The sequence below is a fragment of the Ruditapes philippinarum genome, unplaced genomic scaffold (assembly GCF_026571515.1).
Source record: "Ruditapes philippinarum isolate M1 unplaced genomic scaffold, ASM2657151v2 ctg57_1_1_1_1, whole genome shotgun sequence".
Classification (NCBI taxonomy): Eukaryota; Metazoa; Mollusca; class Bivalvia; order Venerida; family Veneridae; genus Ruditapes; species Ruditapes philippinarum.
Window position 1 is genome coordinate 976548 of NW_026855294.1, and position 20097 is coordinate 996644.

General features: G+C 31.5%; 1 protein-coding gene across 3 annotated transcripts in view; it reads left to right on the plus strand.

The window, feature by feature from the left end:
- The window catches only part of LOC132742822 (Golgi resident protein GCP60-like), a 38312-nt gene extending 18625 nt beyond the window's left edge, over nucleotides 1-19687 (plus strand). For 2 of the 3 annotated variants that reach the window (XM_060731311.1, XM_060731312.1), the window contains 4 exons: nucleotides 6144-6441; nucleotides 12399-12523; nucleotides 13864-14029; nucleotides 14509-19687. In XM_060731311.1, the coding sequence (XP_060587294.1) occupies nucleotides 6144-6441; nucleotides 12399-12523; nucleotides 13864-14029; nucleotides 14509-14726 (807 nt within the window). In that variant the 3' untranslated portion in view covers nucleotides 14727-19687. Of the gene's footprint in view, nucleotides 1-6143; nucleotides 6442-10906; nucleotides 11152-12398; nucleotides 12524-13863; nucleotides 14030-14508 lie in introns of those variants that run through there. The other variant, XM_060731313.1, reaches the window with a different exon arrangement.
- Nucleotides 19688-20097: the final 410 nt, after the last annotated feature.

Genomic DNA, 20097 nt, shown 5'->3' on the forward strand with positions numbered 1-20097 from the left:
CTTAAGGCCTAGGAACTTCAAACTTGGTAATGGTGATTGGTCATGACCAGTAGATTGACCCCTATTGATTTTGGGGGTCAAGGGGTCAAAGGTCAAGGTCACATTGACCTTGAAAGCAAAAAACGGTTTCCGATCAATAACTAAAGAACCTTAAGGCCTAGGAACTTTCAAACTTGGTATGGTGATTGGTCATGACCAGTAGATGACCCCTATTGATTTTGGAGTCAATGGGGTCAAAGGTCAAGGTCACATTGACCTTGAAAGCAAAAACAGTTTCCGCGATCAATAACTAAAGAACCTTAAGGCCTAGGAACTTCAAACTTGGTATGGTGATTAGTCATGACCAGTAGATGACCCCTATTGATTTTGGGGTCAGGGGTCAAAGGTCAAGGTCAAATTGACCTTAAAAGCAAAAACGGTTTCTGATCAATACCTAAAGAACCTTAAGGCTTAGGAACATTAAACTTGGTATGGTGATTGGTCATGATCAGTAGATGACCCCTATTGATTTTGGGGTCAAGGGGTCAAAGGTCAAGGTCACATTGACCTTGTAGGTAAAAACGGTTTCCGATCAATAAGTAAAGAACCTTAAGGCCTAGGAACTTCAAAACTTGGTATTGGTGATTGGTCATGATCAGTAGAATGACCCGTATAGATTTTGGGGTCAAGGGGTCAAAGGTCAAGGTCACATTGACCTTTTAATTAAAAACGGTTTCTGATCAATAACAAAAGAACCCTTAGGCCTAGGAACTTCAAACTTGGTATGGTGATTGGTTATGACCAATCAGATGACCCCTATTGATTTTGGCGTTAAGGGGTCAAAGGTCAAGGTCACATTGACCTTGTAGGTAAAAAACGGTTTCCGATCAATAATGAAAGAACCCTTAGGCCTAGGGACTTCAAACTTGAGATGGTGATTGGTCATGATCAGTAGATGACCCCTATTGATTTTGGGGTCTAGGGGTCAAAGGTAAAGGTCACATTGACCTTGTAGGTAAAAATGCTTTCGGATCAATAACTTAAGAACCCTTATGCCTAGGAACTTCAAACTTGGTATGGTGATTGGTCATGACCAGCAGATGACCTATTGATTTTGGGTCAAGGGGTCAAAGGTCACGGTCACATTGACCTTGTAGGTAAAAACGGTTTCCGATCAATTAACTAAAAACGCTTAGGCCTAGGAACTTCAAACTTTGTGTATGATTGGTCATGACCAGCAGATGACCCCTATTGAGTTTTAGGTGAAGGGGTCAAAGGTCAAGGTCACATTGACCTTTTAAGTAAAAACGGTTTCTGATCAATAACTCAAGAACGCTTAGGCCTAGGAACTTCAAACTTGGTATGGTGATTTGTCATGACCAGCAGATTACTCCTATTGATTTTGGGATCAAGGGGTCAAAGGTCAAGGTCACAATGACCTTGTAAGTAAAAACAGTTTCTGATCAATAACTAAAGAACGCTTCGGCCTAGAAACTTCAAACTTGGCATGGTGATTGGTCATGACCAGCAGATGACCCCTATTGATTTTGGGGTCAAAGGTCAAGGTCACATTGACCTTTTAAGTAAAAAACGGTTTCTGATCAATAACTCAAGAACGCTTAGGCCTAGGAACTTCAAACTTGGTATGGTGATTAGTCATGACCAGCAGATTACTTCCTATTTATTTTGGGATCAAGGGGTCAAAGGTCAAGGTCACATTGACCTTGTAAGTAAAAAACGGTTTCTGATCAATAACTAAAGAACGCTTCGGCCTAGAAACTTCAAACTTGGCATGGTGATTGGTCATGACCAGCAGATGACCCCTATTGATTTTGGGGTCAAAGGTCAAGGTCACATTGACCTTGTATGTTAAAACGGTTTCCGATCAATAATAAGAGAACCCTTAGGCCTAAGAACTTTCAAACTTGGCATGGTGATTGGTCATGACCAGCAGATGACCCTATTGATTTTGGGGTCAAGGGGTCAAAGGTCAAGGTCACATTGACCTTGTAGGTAAAAACGGTTTCTGATCAATTTACTAAAAACGCCTAGGCCTAGGAACTTCAAACTTTGTATGATGATTGGTCGTGACCAGCAGATGACCCCTATTGAGTTTTGGGTCAAGGGGTCAAAGGTCAAGGTCATGACCAGTAGATACTTTATAACCCTTATTAATTGTTTGATCACTGGGTCAGACGTCATGCATAATAACCTTATCACATGACTAATTGGCTGCTGATAGGGGGCATACATGTTTTACAAACATATCTTGTTTACGTAGCGTAGAACAAATTTATTTGTTAATTATTGATTAGAACTGATATTCTTTTTATAATGGTCAACATAATGCTGATATTAAAAATTATTTGAAATTCAGAAATATTAACATATTTATGATGTGCAAAAGAAAATTTTGGACATGTGACAGGCTTAAAATTGCCTCAGGTCGATCTTAAGGTAACTAGTAAAAGACGCTGAAAAGCCTTTTACTCTATCTCAATTCATTGAGAAGTTGCATCACTTTGAAATCAGTTTTGATGGAAAAAAACAATCCAAAATAGTGATTTTTGGCAATTTTGAGACGTCCCCCCATTGCCATGGTAACAGGAAATTTACCATTGAGCATGCTGTTACAGAGGCTATGGTGTAGTCAACATTTGTGCCAAGTTTCATTAGTATTGAAGCATTTTTCATAGTTTTATAGCAGTTTGAACTTGTTACAGGAGGCTTTTCAATGAAAACGGCCATTTTTTCGCAATATGCTCATGGGGTAAAAGGTTAATTAATAAAAGGACTTGAAACAGTTTAAATGAACTGTCAGATTCAAGTTAAATTTGATGAGGATCATGCAGTGAGCCTGAGTAAATAAAACAAGTTGACTAACCTCTCAGGTTCATCAATTAACTGACATATTCATACAGATACAGATGTTCTGCAACAGTTTGAATTGCATTGCTTAAATTGTTGTAACATATTTTCAACATATTTGAAAAAGTTTTAAATTCAATATATCAGTACTGATGTCGTTCCCTTGGAGTTTAGATCAATATCAGCTGCAGCAGATCCAAAGCAAAGTTTAAACATTACCATGTATATTTAAACACACTAACATTTTTATGTAATGGAAATATTCCATTTCTAATGTAGTAGATGATGATTGTAGTCAAGCAATGTCCTTTGAAGTATTTCGCAACACTGATTAAGCTTTTTCTCCCCAGGGAAATAAAGCTCATGATTTAAATTCTGATACATGACTTTGCTTTTTGTCACAAATGAAGGTATTTCACAATTTCTATATTAAAGTACATAAAGATAAATGATGAAATGTTTGAAGTGTAAGAAATATTGGTTCTCAGAAAGACATTTAACTTGATGTAACTTACCATTGAATCACAGTGGTTAGATCTTTTATTCCTTGGAAAGAGATATTGTAAAATACAGACCTTTCAATAATTATGCCCCCACAAAGTGGGAGCATATAGCGTTGCACTTGTCCGTCCGTCTGTACGTCTGTCCGCACTCACGAGAGGGTATATGTTGGTACTGAATACCCAACAACTACCAATCCTACTCACTCCGTATGTATTGTTGGGTATTTTCTTTGAGTGTTGGGTACCTTTTTTACACAGTAAAATACCCAACAAGAATACAAATGTAAGAACGTCCGTCCGTACGTCCCGAAATCTTGTGAACGCAACTCCTCTTAAACCGGATGGCAGATTTTGCTTAAACTTACAGGGATGAACAACCTTAATGTGTAGATGGTAGTAAAGGAAAGAATTTTCGCTGCGACCAAATTTAACAGAATTGGTTTATACAGAATTTACTTTAGTTCGATTGTGCAAAAATAAATTCTGTATAAACCAATTCTGTTAAATTTGGTCGCAGCGAAAATTCAAAAATTTAACAGAATTATGGCCCTTTGTTGATTTTTTCACTATATACTATGTAGAAATTTTGTGAACGCAACTCCTCTTAAACCGGATGGAAGATTTTGCTTAAACTTACTGGGAAGAACAACCTTAATGTGTAGATGGTAGTAAAGGAAGGAATTTTTGCTGCGACCAAATTTAAGAGAATTATGGCCCTTTTTTGATTTTTTCACTATATACCATATAGAAATTTTGTGAACGCAACTCCTCTTAAACTGGATGGCAGATTTTGCTTAAACTTACAGGGAAGAACAACCTTAATGTGTAGATGGCAGTAAAGGAAGGAATTTTTGCTGCGATCAAATTTAAGAGAATTATGGCCTTTGTTAATTTTTTCACTATATACCATAAAGAAATTTTGTGAACGCAACTCCTCTTAAACCGGATGGCAGATTTTGCTTAAACTTACAGGGAAGAACAACCTTAATGTGTAGATGGTAGTAAAGGAAGGAATTTTTGCTGCGATCAAATTTAACAGAATTATGGCCCTTTGTTAATTTTTTCACTATATACCATAAAGAAATTTTGTGAACGCAACTCCTCTTAAACCGGATGGCAGATTTTGCTTAAACTTCCATAAGATTGACAGAACTGTGGCGTGTGGGGGCATCCGTGTCCTATGGACACATTTCTAGTTTTATCTTTACATTTACCAATGTTTCTGGTGCTAATGGCAGGAATAGTATGTTACAGTCTTTAATGTGGTGTTCAGATACATGTAAACAAAACTTACTGTGATTCCTCAAAGTTAGTAGTTTCTACCTCCATTCACACCAGTTCTCATTTATTGGTTAATATCTAAGATATTTGATATGTTGTTACCATCCAGAGACCTGTTTTATAGGAATGCATTTAATAACTGGTGCTAAGGGTTTAGATGGTATTGCAGGGTAATTAAATTTTGTTTTCTTCTGGTTTTCAGTTTATTTTATTTGTCTATATGTTATATAATTATAAATATTTTTCAATCTGATACAAATATTTCTATAAATATAACTGGCATATTAAGGTAAAAGCGTAATAGAATTATAATTTATAAATCTATTTTTGTTAAAAGAAGAGTTTAATAGTATCCGTGACCTATGATAAGTCGCAGTTAAATTGTCAAAACTTTAACGAAATAAAATTAAAGAAAGGAGAACTTGTTTGTACCAATTCTAATTATCTAAAACAGCATGACTCCATGAGCACCATTAATGTAATATTATGCTGTGGTATGTTTGAAGTGCTATTTATGATAAAATTAATGGCCATTTAAGCATATTTATAACTGTAATTGCTTTTTAACATGTATTAGTGTATAAATCTGATTAAAGGTTAGTTAATGGAAATAAATTGTACTGTGGTTTATGATATAACTGGGGACATACAGGAATGGTACACAGGATAATGATTTAGAATACTGGTGTAGTGAATAATATATCACAATAGAAGTTTATATATGATACAAGCTGAATCAATCATGCCATGACTTGATAATTTCTACTAGTTTATTTGTCCAAAGAAAGTTATTATATTGAACTAATTGATCTATAGTAATGTTTTAGGAAAGAGCTCTACAAATCTGCAATTATGTGAGACAATGCCATAAGTTGTTAAAACATTAGGACATTTAGCCACTCTTCTTATCATTTTAAAGCAATTGAGCTTCACTGTAACCAGTAGCACCTTAAACAAATTTCTTCTCATGATTTAAATACTGCTATAACTGGACGTAGGGATGGGAGATGCATCACACTTTTGATTGTCACTCATGATGAAACTCTGTTAAACAAAGTCTGCCATTGTTGATTTTCCACAAAATCTTTCAAGAGCCCTTTCATCATTTTTTTCTTCTTAGATGATTGAAGTGACAAATATAGCTAACTTTGAGCTATTGGCCAATGTTATACATTAGGTAGCCTTAATATTATCATATTAATTAGCCAGTGTACTCAGAATGGCAACTAAGGTTCAGTCAATGCTTTTGGTCTGACATTCTTGTTATTCAGTTGAAGAAAAGCAATGAATGCAAGTCGGTTGATAGATCTCATTGAGTAGAAGTGCAGTGCAAAGAACAGTAACTCTGCCTTGAACACTTTGAACATTGTCTGGGACATAACTCTTAAACTACAAAAGATATACTTTTCTGTGTCCAAAACCTAGTCGGGGTGCATCACCCAGTTCAACCGGCCCTTGTTATACAGATAACTCATAATGATGATAACTATTTTCTTGTGTGTTTATTTACAGCAAGAGGAGTTGATAGGTCAGTTACAAGAGCAACATTTCCAGCAGTACATGCAACAAGTCTATCAGCAGCAGCTGCTTCATCAGCAACAACAGTATCAGCAGTTACAGGCCATGCAAGCCGCACAGAAGGGGGAGCAGGCTGAAACCAACCCGCCACAAACTAATGGACAGGCTCCACCATCAAATATACAAACCACCATAACTGCTACACCCCTCCTTCAAAATGGTCCACTCCCACCCCCAGTTAAGACAGAGAATTCAGAAAACAATACAGATGACACTAAGGAAGCAGAAGAAGGTATTTTTTTTTATTAAAAACAATTGTATTTGAGGTGAAAAAAAACAACAAAAAACACTGAAAATAATTTTTGGCAACACTGGATATCTTAATGGATTATCATTAATACTGTCATTGTAAAAGGCAATATAAAAAAGAACATGAAAACATATTTTAGATATTTTTCCAGGGTTTGAAAATATAGACAGTTAAGTAAGATAACTCTCTTTCCATTCCACTCTTTACTCAAACACCAGAATAAAGTAGAGAAGAAACTTAATATCCAACTTTATGCCTATCTTCTTGTTTTTGGTAATAAACATTTAGATATAATCTGCAAGACATCTCAAAATGCTTTATCATAGTAGACATACATATATTTTATCATAAACTTTGGTTATATCCTTGTAAACATCTGAATTCATCACTTAAAACAATTGCTTATATTTGTTTTAAAAATCTGGGAATGTCCATGCAAATTTCTTGTTATGCCTATGTAAACATCTGGTTATATCCTTGTAAACTTAAGGTTATATCCTTCTAAATATCTGGTTATATGCTTGTAAATAATTATCAGGTTATATCCTTGAAAACATCTGGTTATATCCTTCTAAATGTCTGGTTATATGCTTGTGAAATTCTGGTTATATCCTTGTAAATATCTGGTTAATATAGTCTTGTAAACATCTGGTTATATGCTTGTAAACATTTGGTTATATCATTGTAAAGATCTGGTTATATGCTTATGAATATCTAGTTATATCCTTGTAAATATCTGGTTATATTCTTGCAAACATCATATTCTGGTTATATAATTGTAAACATCTGTTTATATCCTTGTAAATATCAGGTTATATCCTTGTAAATACCTGGTTATATCCTTGTAAATATCTGGTTATATTCTTGTAAATGTTTGGTTATATCCTTATGAACATCAGGTTATATCATTGTAAACATCTGGTTAATATAGTCTTGTAAACATCTGGTTATATGCTTATAAACATCTGGTTATATCATTGTAAAGATCTGGTTATATGCTTATGAATATCTAGTTATATCCTTGTAAATATCTGGTTATATTCTTGCAAACATCATATTCTGGTTATATAATTGTAAACATCTGTTTATATCCTTGTAAATATCAGGTTATATCCTTGTAAATACCTGGTTATATCCTTGTAAATATCTGGTTATATTCTTGTAAATGTTTGGTTATATCCTTATGAACATCAGGTTATATCATTGTAAACATCTAGTTAATATAGTCTTGTAAACATCTGGTTATATGCTTATAAACATCTGGTTATATCATTGTAAAGATCTGGTTATATGCTTATGAATATTTAGTTATATCCTTGTAAATATCTGGTTATATTTTTGCAAACATCGTATTCTGGTTATATAATTGTAAACATCTGTTTATATCCTTGTAAATATCTGGTTATATCCTTATGAACATCAGGTTGTATCCTTGTAAACATCTGGTTATATCCTTGTAAATATCTGGTTATATCCTTATGAACATCAGGTTATATCCTTGTAAACATCTGGTTATATTCTTGTAAATATCTGGTTATATCCTTGTAAACAGCTGTTTATATCATTGTAAACATCTGGTTATATTCTTGTAAACAGCTGTTTATATCATTGTAAACATCTGGTTATATCCTTGTAAACATCTGGTTATATTCTTGAAAACATCTGGTTATATTCTTGTAAACATCTGTTTATATCATTGTAAACATCTGGTTATATCCTTGTAAACATCTGGTTATATTCTTGTAAACATCTAGTTACATCATTGTAAACATCTGGTTATATCCTTCATAACATCTGATTTTCCTTGTTAACATCTGGTAATATCCTTGTAAACATCAGGTTATATAATTATAAACATAAGGTTATATGCAACATCAGGTTAAGTACTTGTGAAAAATTCGGTTACATCTATGTAAACATTTGATTATCGACATGTAAAAAAAGAAACTATATATCTTGTAAAAATTTATATTTTGTAAACAACTAGATATCTTTGTCAGCATCTGATCATGTCCTTGTAAACACTTGGATATAATCATATCCTTGAGATTTATAGTTTGTGATTCCTTCACTAAGACAAACCATTATTGCCTGTTTATTTATAACAGCCATTAGTAAAAACAAATTGGTCATACAGCTTGAAAGAAGGCCCCATCTGAACCAGACAAAAGAGATGATAATTAAAGCAATAATTCTTCCAAGCCTAAAATAAAAAAAAGGAAATTCTGTCTCAGTATGATAATCAGTGGTGAAGGTCTCGGTATCTCACTAACGGACCAGAATGTCAATCAGATATTCAATGAAATGATCAGCGTGCTGAGATTTCTTCATCAACAGATTGCCCACTTACATTAAATCACGCATATTTGATCTCGTAAATGGTCGTCTCTAGACAATACTGTTTTGATGCCTCCTAATCAGAATGTAAAGACAGTGTATTATATAACGAGAACACAGGGAGCAAAGTGCCATATATAAAGTGATAACATTAAATGTAGAAATTCAGATATCTCAGACTATAGTGAAGGAATATTTTAATGGTCACCAGGCATGCATTGTAACTGTCTCTCTCCATCCATCCATACAAGGTTATTCATGCAAATGAATTTACTTTAAGTTCTATCTGTACCAATGACTTCATAATTCACTTAAAAAGTTATAGAATGTTCATGGTCTGGGCAAGTTATAAAACTGTGTTATTCATTTTTCATAAATTATTTCCTTTTTTTAGCACTGATATTATTTTTATGGTTAAGTTGAATTCTTCCTTTACCAATGGCGTCATACTATAGACTTGTATTTAGCAATACAAAGTTTGGCATCTTTTATTTGATTTGATGCATGAAAATTTCTACGAGTGCCAATGATTCTTTACTGAAGAATATCTACTGATACAGGCCAGTAAGTTCTATCTTAACTTATATTAGTACCAATTGGCTTCATACAATACATACTTTCTGTTAATACAATTAAGGTCCATAATCCTGCTTGGAAAATTACACACCATTTTCCCCCTAATAACTCGCATTAATGTATCTTGAGTTGAATATTTTTCATCTTCATCAATTACCAATGATATGTCGCTTTACTTTAGCAGTTTCTCTTTCCATAACTGAGACAATTTGTAAACCTTTTTGACAAATTGGTAACTGACAAGAAACAGTGACAGATATGTTTTTGAGCATTTTGATATCATATGGCATAGTAATACAATTAAAGTAATGTCATACAGAAGAGATAGGTTATTGAATATTGTTGAAAATCAACACAAATTTAAATGATTATAGACTAAATTCTAGCTTATACAAGAGGTCGTTTTAAAGTAGTCTCATTGCTGACATTGTAGATATAAATATACAGATAAAATAAAGCACGTTACTTGTAGAACTTTGACTAAAATTATAAGCTGACAGGCATCAAAATAATGTCTGTTATATATGGAAACAACACGGTTTTTTATGGATGGCTTTCTACCATTGGTACGAATATTGAAGGATTGAAGCTTGCTGGAGGGGAACATATTGTCATATCTGATGTTAAATTGAAATGATGACATGCCACATAAATATTTCTATAATTAATGAACCAGGAAGTTCACTTGAAGATAGATTTTGCTTACTCAGACAATTTTCTTTGCTATTGCGCTGAATGTAATCAGCAGCGGCTTTAAAATGTCACTGATATGTGGTGGAATAAAGCAGTTATATTTAAAATAAGTAATGTCAGCAGAAACTGGCCTTTGATAACATATCAACAATATAGCTTGGTCTTCAGTCTTTATTGCTTTAATTTAAAGAAATATAGTTTTTAGCTTGATTATTTAAAACATAGGGAGAGATATTGTACTCACCCAAGCGTCTGTGTCACACTTTAAGTTTTTGCATGCAAGTTGGTATGTCCAAAACTACTAAAGGGTATGGGTTGAAACTTTACACACTTATTGAGAGCATAATATGAGGTCAGTATCCAAGGTCCATATCTCTTATTTAGATTTTGACAGAATTATGGCCTTATTCTCTTTTTTTACTATCAAGCACTGAGAATAGTCTTACTGACAGCTTTTGTTCTTTCTTCAATATTTACTGTCCTTTTTTAATTGAAATGGACATTTTTAATTATTTTTAAGACATTCTGATTAATTCAGATCTGACCTTGACCTTTAAATGACATTGACCATCAAGGTCAAATATGAAATTTGAATTTTGTTTGTTACCAAAAATATTTTGTATTGTAGGATTACTCTTTGCTATAATATTCTTCTTTGATGTGTTTGATTTTAGAAATAAGAAAAACTCAAACATGTCCCCCGCTAGGTGATGGCTCTTGTTTTACACTGTCATAGTCATAATTTAAGATAATTTGTTCACTTGATGGACAATTGTAGTTTTTAAGATTTAAAAAATGTTTTTTCCCGTTTATCATATAAATGATAACCAGCTAATTTCAGCTCTTGCGACCTTGAGCCTGCCAAAGATTGAGCCAGCCAGAATGTGGGTAACTAAGGAAATTAATGAATTTAAAGATGATATGAGGAGAAATAAGGATAATATGATTCATATTGGTTCCCTAGCAACAGCCACTGTGAGTCATGCATGGGCTGTTAATTATGTCTGTTGTATATATTGTACCTACATAATGATATTTTTCCATTTCATTCTCAGAACCCTTTATTTGTAAAAAAAGCAAATATGTGTACAAAAAGACAAGAAAATTCTGTATAATTGCTGTTGGTTTATTAGACCCTCTGACATGTCCTCTTCAATGTCTGGTCAAAGACAATTTGCGTAGCACTATTCGTCCTTCATCACATCTTTAAATGGTGTACATGGAAAAGTTAGCAATAGCTGGGGGGAAAATTGGTCATTACTGGTAGAGAAACGAGACTTTCAATATATAACTGTCTTGTGATAGACGTCTGAAAAAAATCAGACAAATTGTAACAAATTGGCTCTATACCTAACCAAACAAACATTTACACATCTATATAGGAACACAAGTTAATTCACTTGGAATGTTTTATTCACAAGTTTGACTTTAAGGTCTAGTTATACTGTAATGTCTCAGTCTGTAGACTTTGATTGTCACGTTTTGGTCATATAATTTACAGATTGCTACATACAACTTTCACTTCTATACAGTTTATTATTATAAGGTCAGACTGATTGATCTCTGGCAAATGTCTATTCAAAACTTATGATGTGCTAAAGAAGTTTGTACCCATAAGGTTATTTGTTTCTTGTGGTGTGTTTCTGGAGAAATACAACCCACTTAAGTATTAATGGTACAGTATTTTCTCTTTAACTGAAACACGGTGCTATCCCCATAGGGGTTTGTCTTGATTTTAGTGCTAGGAAATCAGAACTTATTTGTTATGTTGATATAAATAGGGGAGATCTGAGGATGAAATAGAAAGATATTTTGTAGCTTATAGCAATTGTATATAACTCTCTGTCATTACCAAGTTTGTAATTAAGTCTCATTTCTATAAATGGTACTGTAATTAAATGAATTCAAAAGATGAAGAGATTTGTTTTTCATCACATTGTACATGTATTTATAGATTATATTATGATAAAAAAAGAATAAAATGTTTTGATTGCAAAGGTAAAAACTAAACAAGAATATTTTCTCTTGTGTTATTGGAAGTATTTATAGCTTTTTATAATAGATAAAAACAGAACTGAGCAATCAAAATTAGAAAAGGATCAAATCAAATGTTGATGTGACTTCTTAATACTTAAGCTTTTGATTTTAATATGGTTTTAATTATCTTGAAATTGCAGTTATTACCCCTATTACATGACAGAGAGCTCTGTGCAATTGCACTCATTTAGTAATTTTATTTTGATATCCAATCCCTGGTAGAATGTTGAGTATTGCAGTGAGTGTTGTAACTAAAGTATATATGGTTGAATGTAGTATATTTGTTGTTGTTGTAGAAGATGATTTACCTCCCATTGCGGCTGCCTCTATGTGGACAAGAAAAGATGTTAAAGAATTTAAAGAGTCTTTAAAAAAGGACAAGGATTCTGTGATAAAAGTGGGCTCGGGAGAAACTGTAACTGTAAGTCCTAAGTTCAGTTATCATGTTAACTCATTTGCCTGTTGTATTTGAAATTGCCTGAAGTTCCAGCATAACGTCTAAATTCTTTTCTAGAGAATAAATATTTGATGAAGATTGTCAAAACAGGTTACTTATGGGAATAATCATTTTATCGTTGAATAAAACTTAAAATGTTATTGTTTCACTGTCATTTAATTAATCATCTGTTCTAGAATTGTTTTTGTCTACTTCATAGGACACTTATAAAAGAAAAAAAAGCTTTGTAAACAGCTTTAAAAAAAGACATAGGATCTACTGGAGCTTTTTCAAAGTTTTCTTATAAGGGTCAAACTTAGTCATTCATCTACTTTTTGGAGTGTTTGTGTTTATCCAGATGGACATAATGTTTAAATAAATGCATAAATAAAGGCTGCTAAAAGACAATTTATTAAAAAAATAGACTGTCAGAAATTTTTAAAATTTAGGCCTTCTCATTGGATGAAAAAGTGGGGCAAAGACTGAAAAAATTTAAATCCATACATTAACAGATAGAGGCAATGCATTTGTTATATATGTTGTGTGGTTATCCTTTGGTGTACAGTACATTTTGTAATTATTGTCTTAATTGTCCCTGCCTTATTTTTATTTGTATCTGTATCAGTAGACCATAGACAATGATGAATGTCAGCTGTTGGATGCATCGTTATTTCTATAGACATTGATTGTTAAAAACTATTTAAAAGATGTTTTGATCAAACTAATAGCTACATACATGTAGGACTTGTCTGAACAAAAAATCTAATTCACTTTGAGATAACTCTAAAACAGGGTTGATAACCCTAAAGATTTTCACGGAAAATATTTATGTTATATTTTAAGTTCATGTAGAGGTTTAGATAAATTCTATAAATACTAATTGTTTCTAAGGATATGTAGAAATTATAGATTGATTGTGGAAATAGTTTGTCCTTGGTCAACATATGATTTCATTTATTACGTCTTTTTGACACAATGAAATTAAAATTGTGGTTCCTTAAAGTGCATTTAATTGAAATTACTTGTACACATAATATTAATACTTTTAACATATGAAGAGTTTATATAAAATTAAGAATTTGCCATAAATCTACCAAGGAAGGTTGTAATATTATTTTATACAAAAGGAAAAATAAGTTAGTTTAACTTATTTTATAAAAAGTAATTATAAAAAATTGTTTGTAAAAAAATAATATTAATTGCAGACTTAGTTTTATTTACAATTTATTTATTTATTTTCATATCTTAAATAGTTTTTCACCATGTCTGTATTTTAACCATGTTCTCCATGGCCATCTACATGTTTTTCATTTTCTGTATGACAGGTTCGTGTTCCTACCCATGAAGATGGTTCATGTTTATTTTGGGAGTTTGCTACAGACTATTATGACATAGGTTTTGGTGTATTCTTTGAATGGACTATAGCTCCAAGTAATACAGTCAGTGTTCATGTCAGTGAATCTAGTGATGAGGAAGAGCTTGAAGAAGAAGGTAAAAATAGTTGTTATAGTTTATAGTATCCATAGCAACTGCAAAATTACTTCTTTCTCATATTTTTTGTGCATGTACAACTATGTATGTGTGACAGTGTGTACAAGAAACATACCTTACTCATAGCTTTTTCAAAATCTAGACATACTGAAGTGAAATTAAATGAAATTGGTTGCAAATTAAAACCTCATATTTTCTTGTATATACTTAAATTTTGAGCTTTATTTTACATACAGTATAATCTAATTATCTTAGAATATTGTACATATCAAATGCTTGTAAATTTTCTTTTAATTCATTTTGCTTATTTTTAATTATCAAATTATAAAGGAATGAATAAAATAAGTTCTCTTAAAGGATAGGCAAAACTGATAAATGATATTGTTAAGGGTGTATAAAATGATTGTATTGGATTGCCCCACTTCTGAAAATAGTGTGTTTGATAAACTATTTAGATTGTTATTTATGTGATATTTCAGAAGGGAAGGCAAATGATGTAGAAAAAGGTGGCGATAAGAGAGATGATAGACCTCCTGTTGATGAAATCATTCCAGTGTATCGACGAGACTGTCATGAGGAAGTTTATTGCGGGAGTCACGCTTACCCTGGCCGCGGAGTTTACCTTCTTAAATTTGACAATTCATATTCATTATGGCGGTCAAAGACTCTATATTACAGAGTGTACTATAGCCGGTGAAATAATTAATATATATATATATTGTCCATAAATATAACTATTATTATTGTAAGCTGTTTATATTTTAATGATTATAATGTGTTAAATATATTGTGGTGTACTTCAAACTTTGGGATGGAAGCATTTTTCACAAATGCTGCAAGTATCCACATGAGGGGCAATAGTTATACATGGTTACCATAGCAACTGTAGATGTAGAACTCTCATTTCTATAAATGACGAACAAACAGTGTATCAGACGCTACGACTTGAATTGTTGACAAAATCCGTCATCAGATTCGTATTTGTGATTTGTATAAATGAAATTCTTTTTTAGTGTGACAGTACAGGACTTTATAAATTTGACTAAAGAAGACATAAATTTGTGTTGTATTTATTAATGCATGCTTACATTGTCATGGAGAGAATCTGTTTCATAGTCATTTTAGTCTCATCTATATTTTTGTGCATTGAAGAATTTGTGAAGAAAACTGTAAAATTCCTGATCATATACATGTATAACAGGGGCTTAAACATCATTTATGTACCATTTTACCTGTATCAGTGTATTACAGAAATTGTTTAGTCATTTGAAGTGTACAATCACTGGTTGTTAAAATAGTGTAAAGTTGAATCATAGGCTATAAGTATTAACTGTCATGTGTTAATGTAGGACTGTTTCAGTGATTATATTTCATTTATACAGATGACACAAAGTTTTACCATTGTTACTGTTAAACTATGAAATCAGAAATAAAGAGATTCTCTTATAGTTTTACAATAATTTGAATATTAAAGAAATGCTGTATAATGCTTAGAGATATATATACTAAGAAATTTTGTTAAACCGTTAGAAATATTATTTTTATACCCTGTACAAAAGAAACAAAGTATGAATTATTTGTTTACTACATTTGGTTTCTTAGTCAAAAAGTATTCTATATGTTTTGACTTTTTTCTAATAAGTTATTTACAATGAATAATTTTTGAATTCTAGGATAAGAAAAAAAAAATGATAAAAGAAATATATGAGTGACTTTTAATAATCAATCAAGTGTTAAAACTAGACACAAGAATTTTCGATTAATAAGAGTATATTTATTGCGCAGTAAATAGTAAAATAAGCAACAGACATTACTATTTCATTTGAACATTTAACTGGAAAATTTTAAAGAAAGAAAAGTTTATATACGGGGTGTGTCTGTACATGGGACAAGCATTTTAAAAATGCTATCTGTATTTTATCTTGCCTGCTTGTAGAAACATTGAGCATCATTTGTAGTGTGTAGTCTAGTTTTGCTTCCATTATCAACATTGCTTACTTTATGATAGTTGAAATATATGATTGTATAATTGTTAATGTTTGTGTATATAGAATGGTCAGAATTTGTTGGTGTCATTTTAAGGTTTTTATTTTTACCAATCTGCTCATTGTCAAAGAACATATTGACAATATTATTTGTTAGATATCCAGCAAAAGTCAAGGGATTTTTACTACACATTCAATTATCATTATATCGAGTTAGATTAAAATTTTATAATTGCTCAGAACATATATGTGCCTTTAGAAAAACCTATACTGTAAGTAATGAAGAAAATATTATTTTAAACATGTTAGTATGAACATAAAAATTGCAGAAAAACAAAACCATTTGTATTCATTTAAATAAATTTATTCTCGTTTAAGGTTTTGTAATTGGAAAATATTATTGCAGGATACAGCTATTGAAGAAAAACTTTAGAAAAAAAAAACTTAGATTGTTTTATTTTTCAGAATAAACTATATCATAGAAAAATCTGAGCTTACAAATAGTTTAACATATATGCTTTTAGTTAAACCTTCAAGTAAATAAATTGAATTTATATTTATATTGTGGGTATTGTAGATAAATTGGGACTTTTCAATTAGTTATATTAGGTACAATTTTGTTGGTTACATAAATTGAATAACTTTATTAAATTAGTTATATGCTAGATTTTTTATTGAATATACTGCTTTAACACAGTCAATAGTTTTACACTATGTAATTAGTGGGAATATATTGTAATGGATGGAAAGATAATCTAGAAGTTTTATTTTCCTGATTCCTCAGATTTGGTTACAAGCAAACTTAGAATAGATTCTTGGCAAACCAGACTAATATCACTAGCAAAAGGCATGATTTTCATGCAATGTGGCCATGTATTTAAAATGTACAAATATTGATTAAATTGATTAATTGTCTCTTATGATATGTTTACATAAAACTTACAAATTTTTTTTTACACTTGAGGGAAATCATTTAAACCCTTACCTACTTAGCTACAAAACTTCATTTATCTTACATTATTATACCATGTATATCTCAAAAGGAGCTTTAGACACCTGTATAGATTTAGACGAGGGTAAAAAATTACTTACATTATATCTACATGCTCTTTGTTATAAATAAATGAGAAATCCATCAATATATTGTGTTTGATCACATCAAAAGAAAGCCGAGCATCTTATTGATTTGTGATGAATGGTGTTGTCATAATACATGTTCTTTCTAAGACTTAGTTTCATCTGCCTTTATAGAGGATGATATATATACTGTCTGAGAGAGTTGATTGATTTATATAATTACAATCATTTGGATTAGACAGTACATATATTATTATTTTAGCAGAATCTCAAATTAGATTATTTCTATTATCAAACTTCTAGCGATTTAACTTTTGGTTCAAATCTGGTCAGGATCAATCTATTGTTTCCTTAAACAAAAACTTTACACGCATTGCTTAGTACTAATTGGCTACAGGAATGGATCAGATAATGTGTCTATAAGCTGATAGCTTCCAACACAAACTTGATAAATTCTGTATAAACTAAAAGCACTAGTTTTAAGCCAAGCCAGTATTTTTACATTCTGTCAAATCATTCAGTCTGACCTAACATTATATTGTTTGTTACTCATTTTTTGTGTTTTTATATTCTTTATATTAACAGTGGACAGTGCCACAAATAAAGCAAGGCAAATCTGATACAGAATGATAATACGGAGAGTTAATAAATCTATACATAACCATTGACCTCTTTATATAGGCAGACAGTCTTCTCATGTTTTACTATCAATTAAGAGAAAGCTTGTTGTTGCCATGGAAACCAAATAACTGTTTATGTATGACATGTTGTTACATGAAGTGATCATTAAATCGTAGAGCTGTATCAAGTTACAGTTTATTGATATTGAAGTCAGAGGATACTCTGTCATTCTTTATTTAACCTGTTTTCTAATTTGAAGGTTAATGATGACCATATTAGCAAGGTTAATTGGAAAATTGACTTTGACATATTTTATCATTAGACCTTGGTGACAACATTTTCTTTGCGGATACTTGCTGACACTGTTATAAATAAAGTTTAAAATTCCATCTTTACTTTTGATAAATTGATTATTTTTAAATAACAAAAACAATGTATTTTACAAATGTGTTAAAACTTACATTTATTCTAACCGTACACACATAGTTTGGAGTGGTTATACTTGAAGCAACTTGGCAGTTGATTGGCCAATCTCCCCGCACATGTGAATTTCTCTCCTTTATAAATAAGCTATTGCCTTCTGAAGTTTTTAGGCAATTCAAGCAGTATGTAACAGATTGGGTACAATTTTGCGTGTTTATATTACATTATTCAAAAAGTGTTTAAAGATGGACATGCCATCAGTATTGCTTTGCAATGGGGGTAAACAGTGAAACAGCTCAGTTAAAGTGAGTAAAATAGGCACAATATTGAAAATATGATTAAGAAAAAACAAGCTGAGATCCCAGAAGCCTATGTATGATATGCGTAAAGGAATTCAACCTTGCTTGTATGGTTACAACAATAATAATGTTAATTATGTTTATTTGCTTGAAAAAAAGTTATTGACTCAAAATCTCATTGTTGTTTACACCGTATAGAGAAACAATGTATTGCCTAAGAACCATCATTTTGTTTTGCATACTTCTGTAAGCATTGTCTTTTATTATTGTACTTATTTTGATTTTGCCTGGAGCATAACTTTATGTCAGTATGATAATATCGACAGGAAACTTCAAAATACCCTGCACAGATAAAGTGGTGTGTTGGGGTATCTAAGCCAGGACATTGGCCATTCTAGTAAATGCTATTTTGGGCAGCTCTTTGCACTCACTGCACGGGTTTATTAAGAAATCTAAGATTTTTACAGTGTTTTTCATTTGATATCCTACCTATCAGTTAATATCAGTTAATTTTTATGCACACTTAAATGTGTAGATTATTACAACCTGTAAATTACAGTTTTACTATCATTTAGGCTAAATGCATGAATTTTGTAGAGTGGAAATGAGATTTTACCACATCTTCTCATAACTGAATATGACTTTAATGTTGAGTGTGCATGAAATTTTCCAGTATTCTGTGAATTGTCAGTAATTTCATCCAACATTGATTACGTGATAATCAATAAATTCTGCTGTAGAAGATTGGCAAAAAAGTCACGGTTATTTTGAATAACAAGATGGATTTTAATTCTGTTGCACAAATGAATGTGGGGTTTCAATTACGATAATGATAATACTTATTTTTTTCTAATTCTATCTGGTGATTTTGAGTACTGAAATTATATTTTATGGAGAGAATCCCTGTTATTTCATGGTGAAAATTCTTAATGAATTATTTTTTATCCTGTGAATTCTGAATATTAACAATAAAACACCTCAGCCTTGGAGCAGTAATTTTAGTTATATACATTTGTATAATTATGAACTTTGTTAAAATTTACAGTTACTGTACATGTTTTTAAAATTGTTATTTCTAAGTTCTGTATTCTTGTTGGTATTTATAGTAAGTGTTACTCTGTATAAATCCATGTCTTGTTTTGTCATTTCTGAGTATTATTGTTCCATGTTAGAAAAATGTTATTGAATAACTGTGGATAATCATGTTTATTTATACATGAAAAATAAAATAAAGAGCTATGTCATTTACCAAACTTTGTTTTCTTGACTTTTTTTACTTTTTCAAAAATTTAAATAGTTAAAAAGTTATGGTACAGTGTGCAGAAAAATTCCTTTGAAGATGAATTTCAAATTGATGATTATGTACTAAGGTATTAAACTTACCGGTAAAAGACAGAATAATGTATCAGTAACGGAGCCTGTGACATTTTCAATTTTGCTATGTGGAGCTTTCTTTTATATGGATTCTGTTTTCATCTATTTTGATGTTAGATCCCGCTGTAATAAAATTTTCTAGACCCACCTGAAGCTAGATGGAGCAAAATATGCTACCTTTTGTAACTCCTTGCATTAATAGAGAATATTTAATGAATGTAGATTTAATACTAAATATATTGAACAAGCTGAATGAAATCATACCATATGAGCCTGTTTTGTTCAAGGA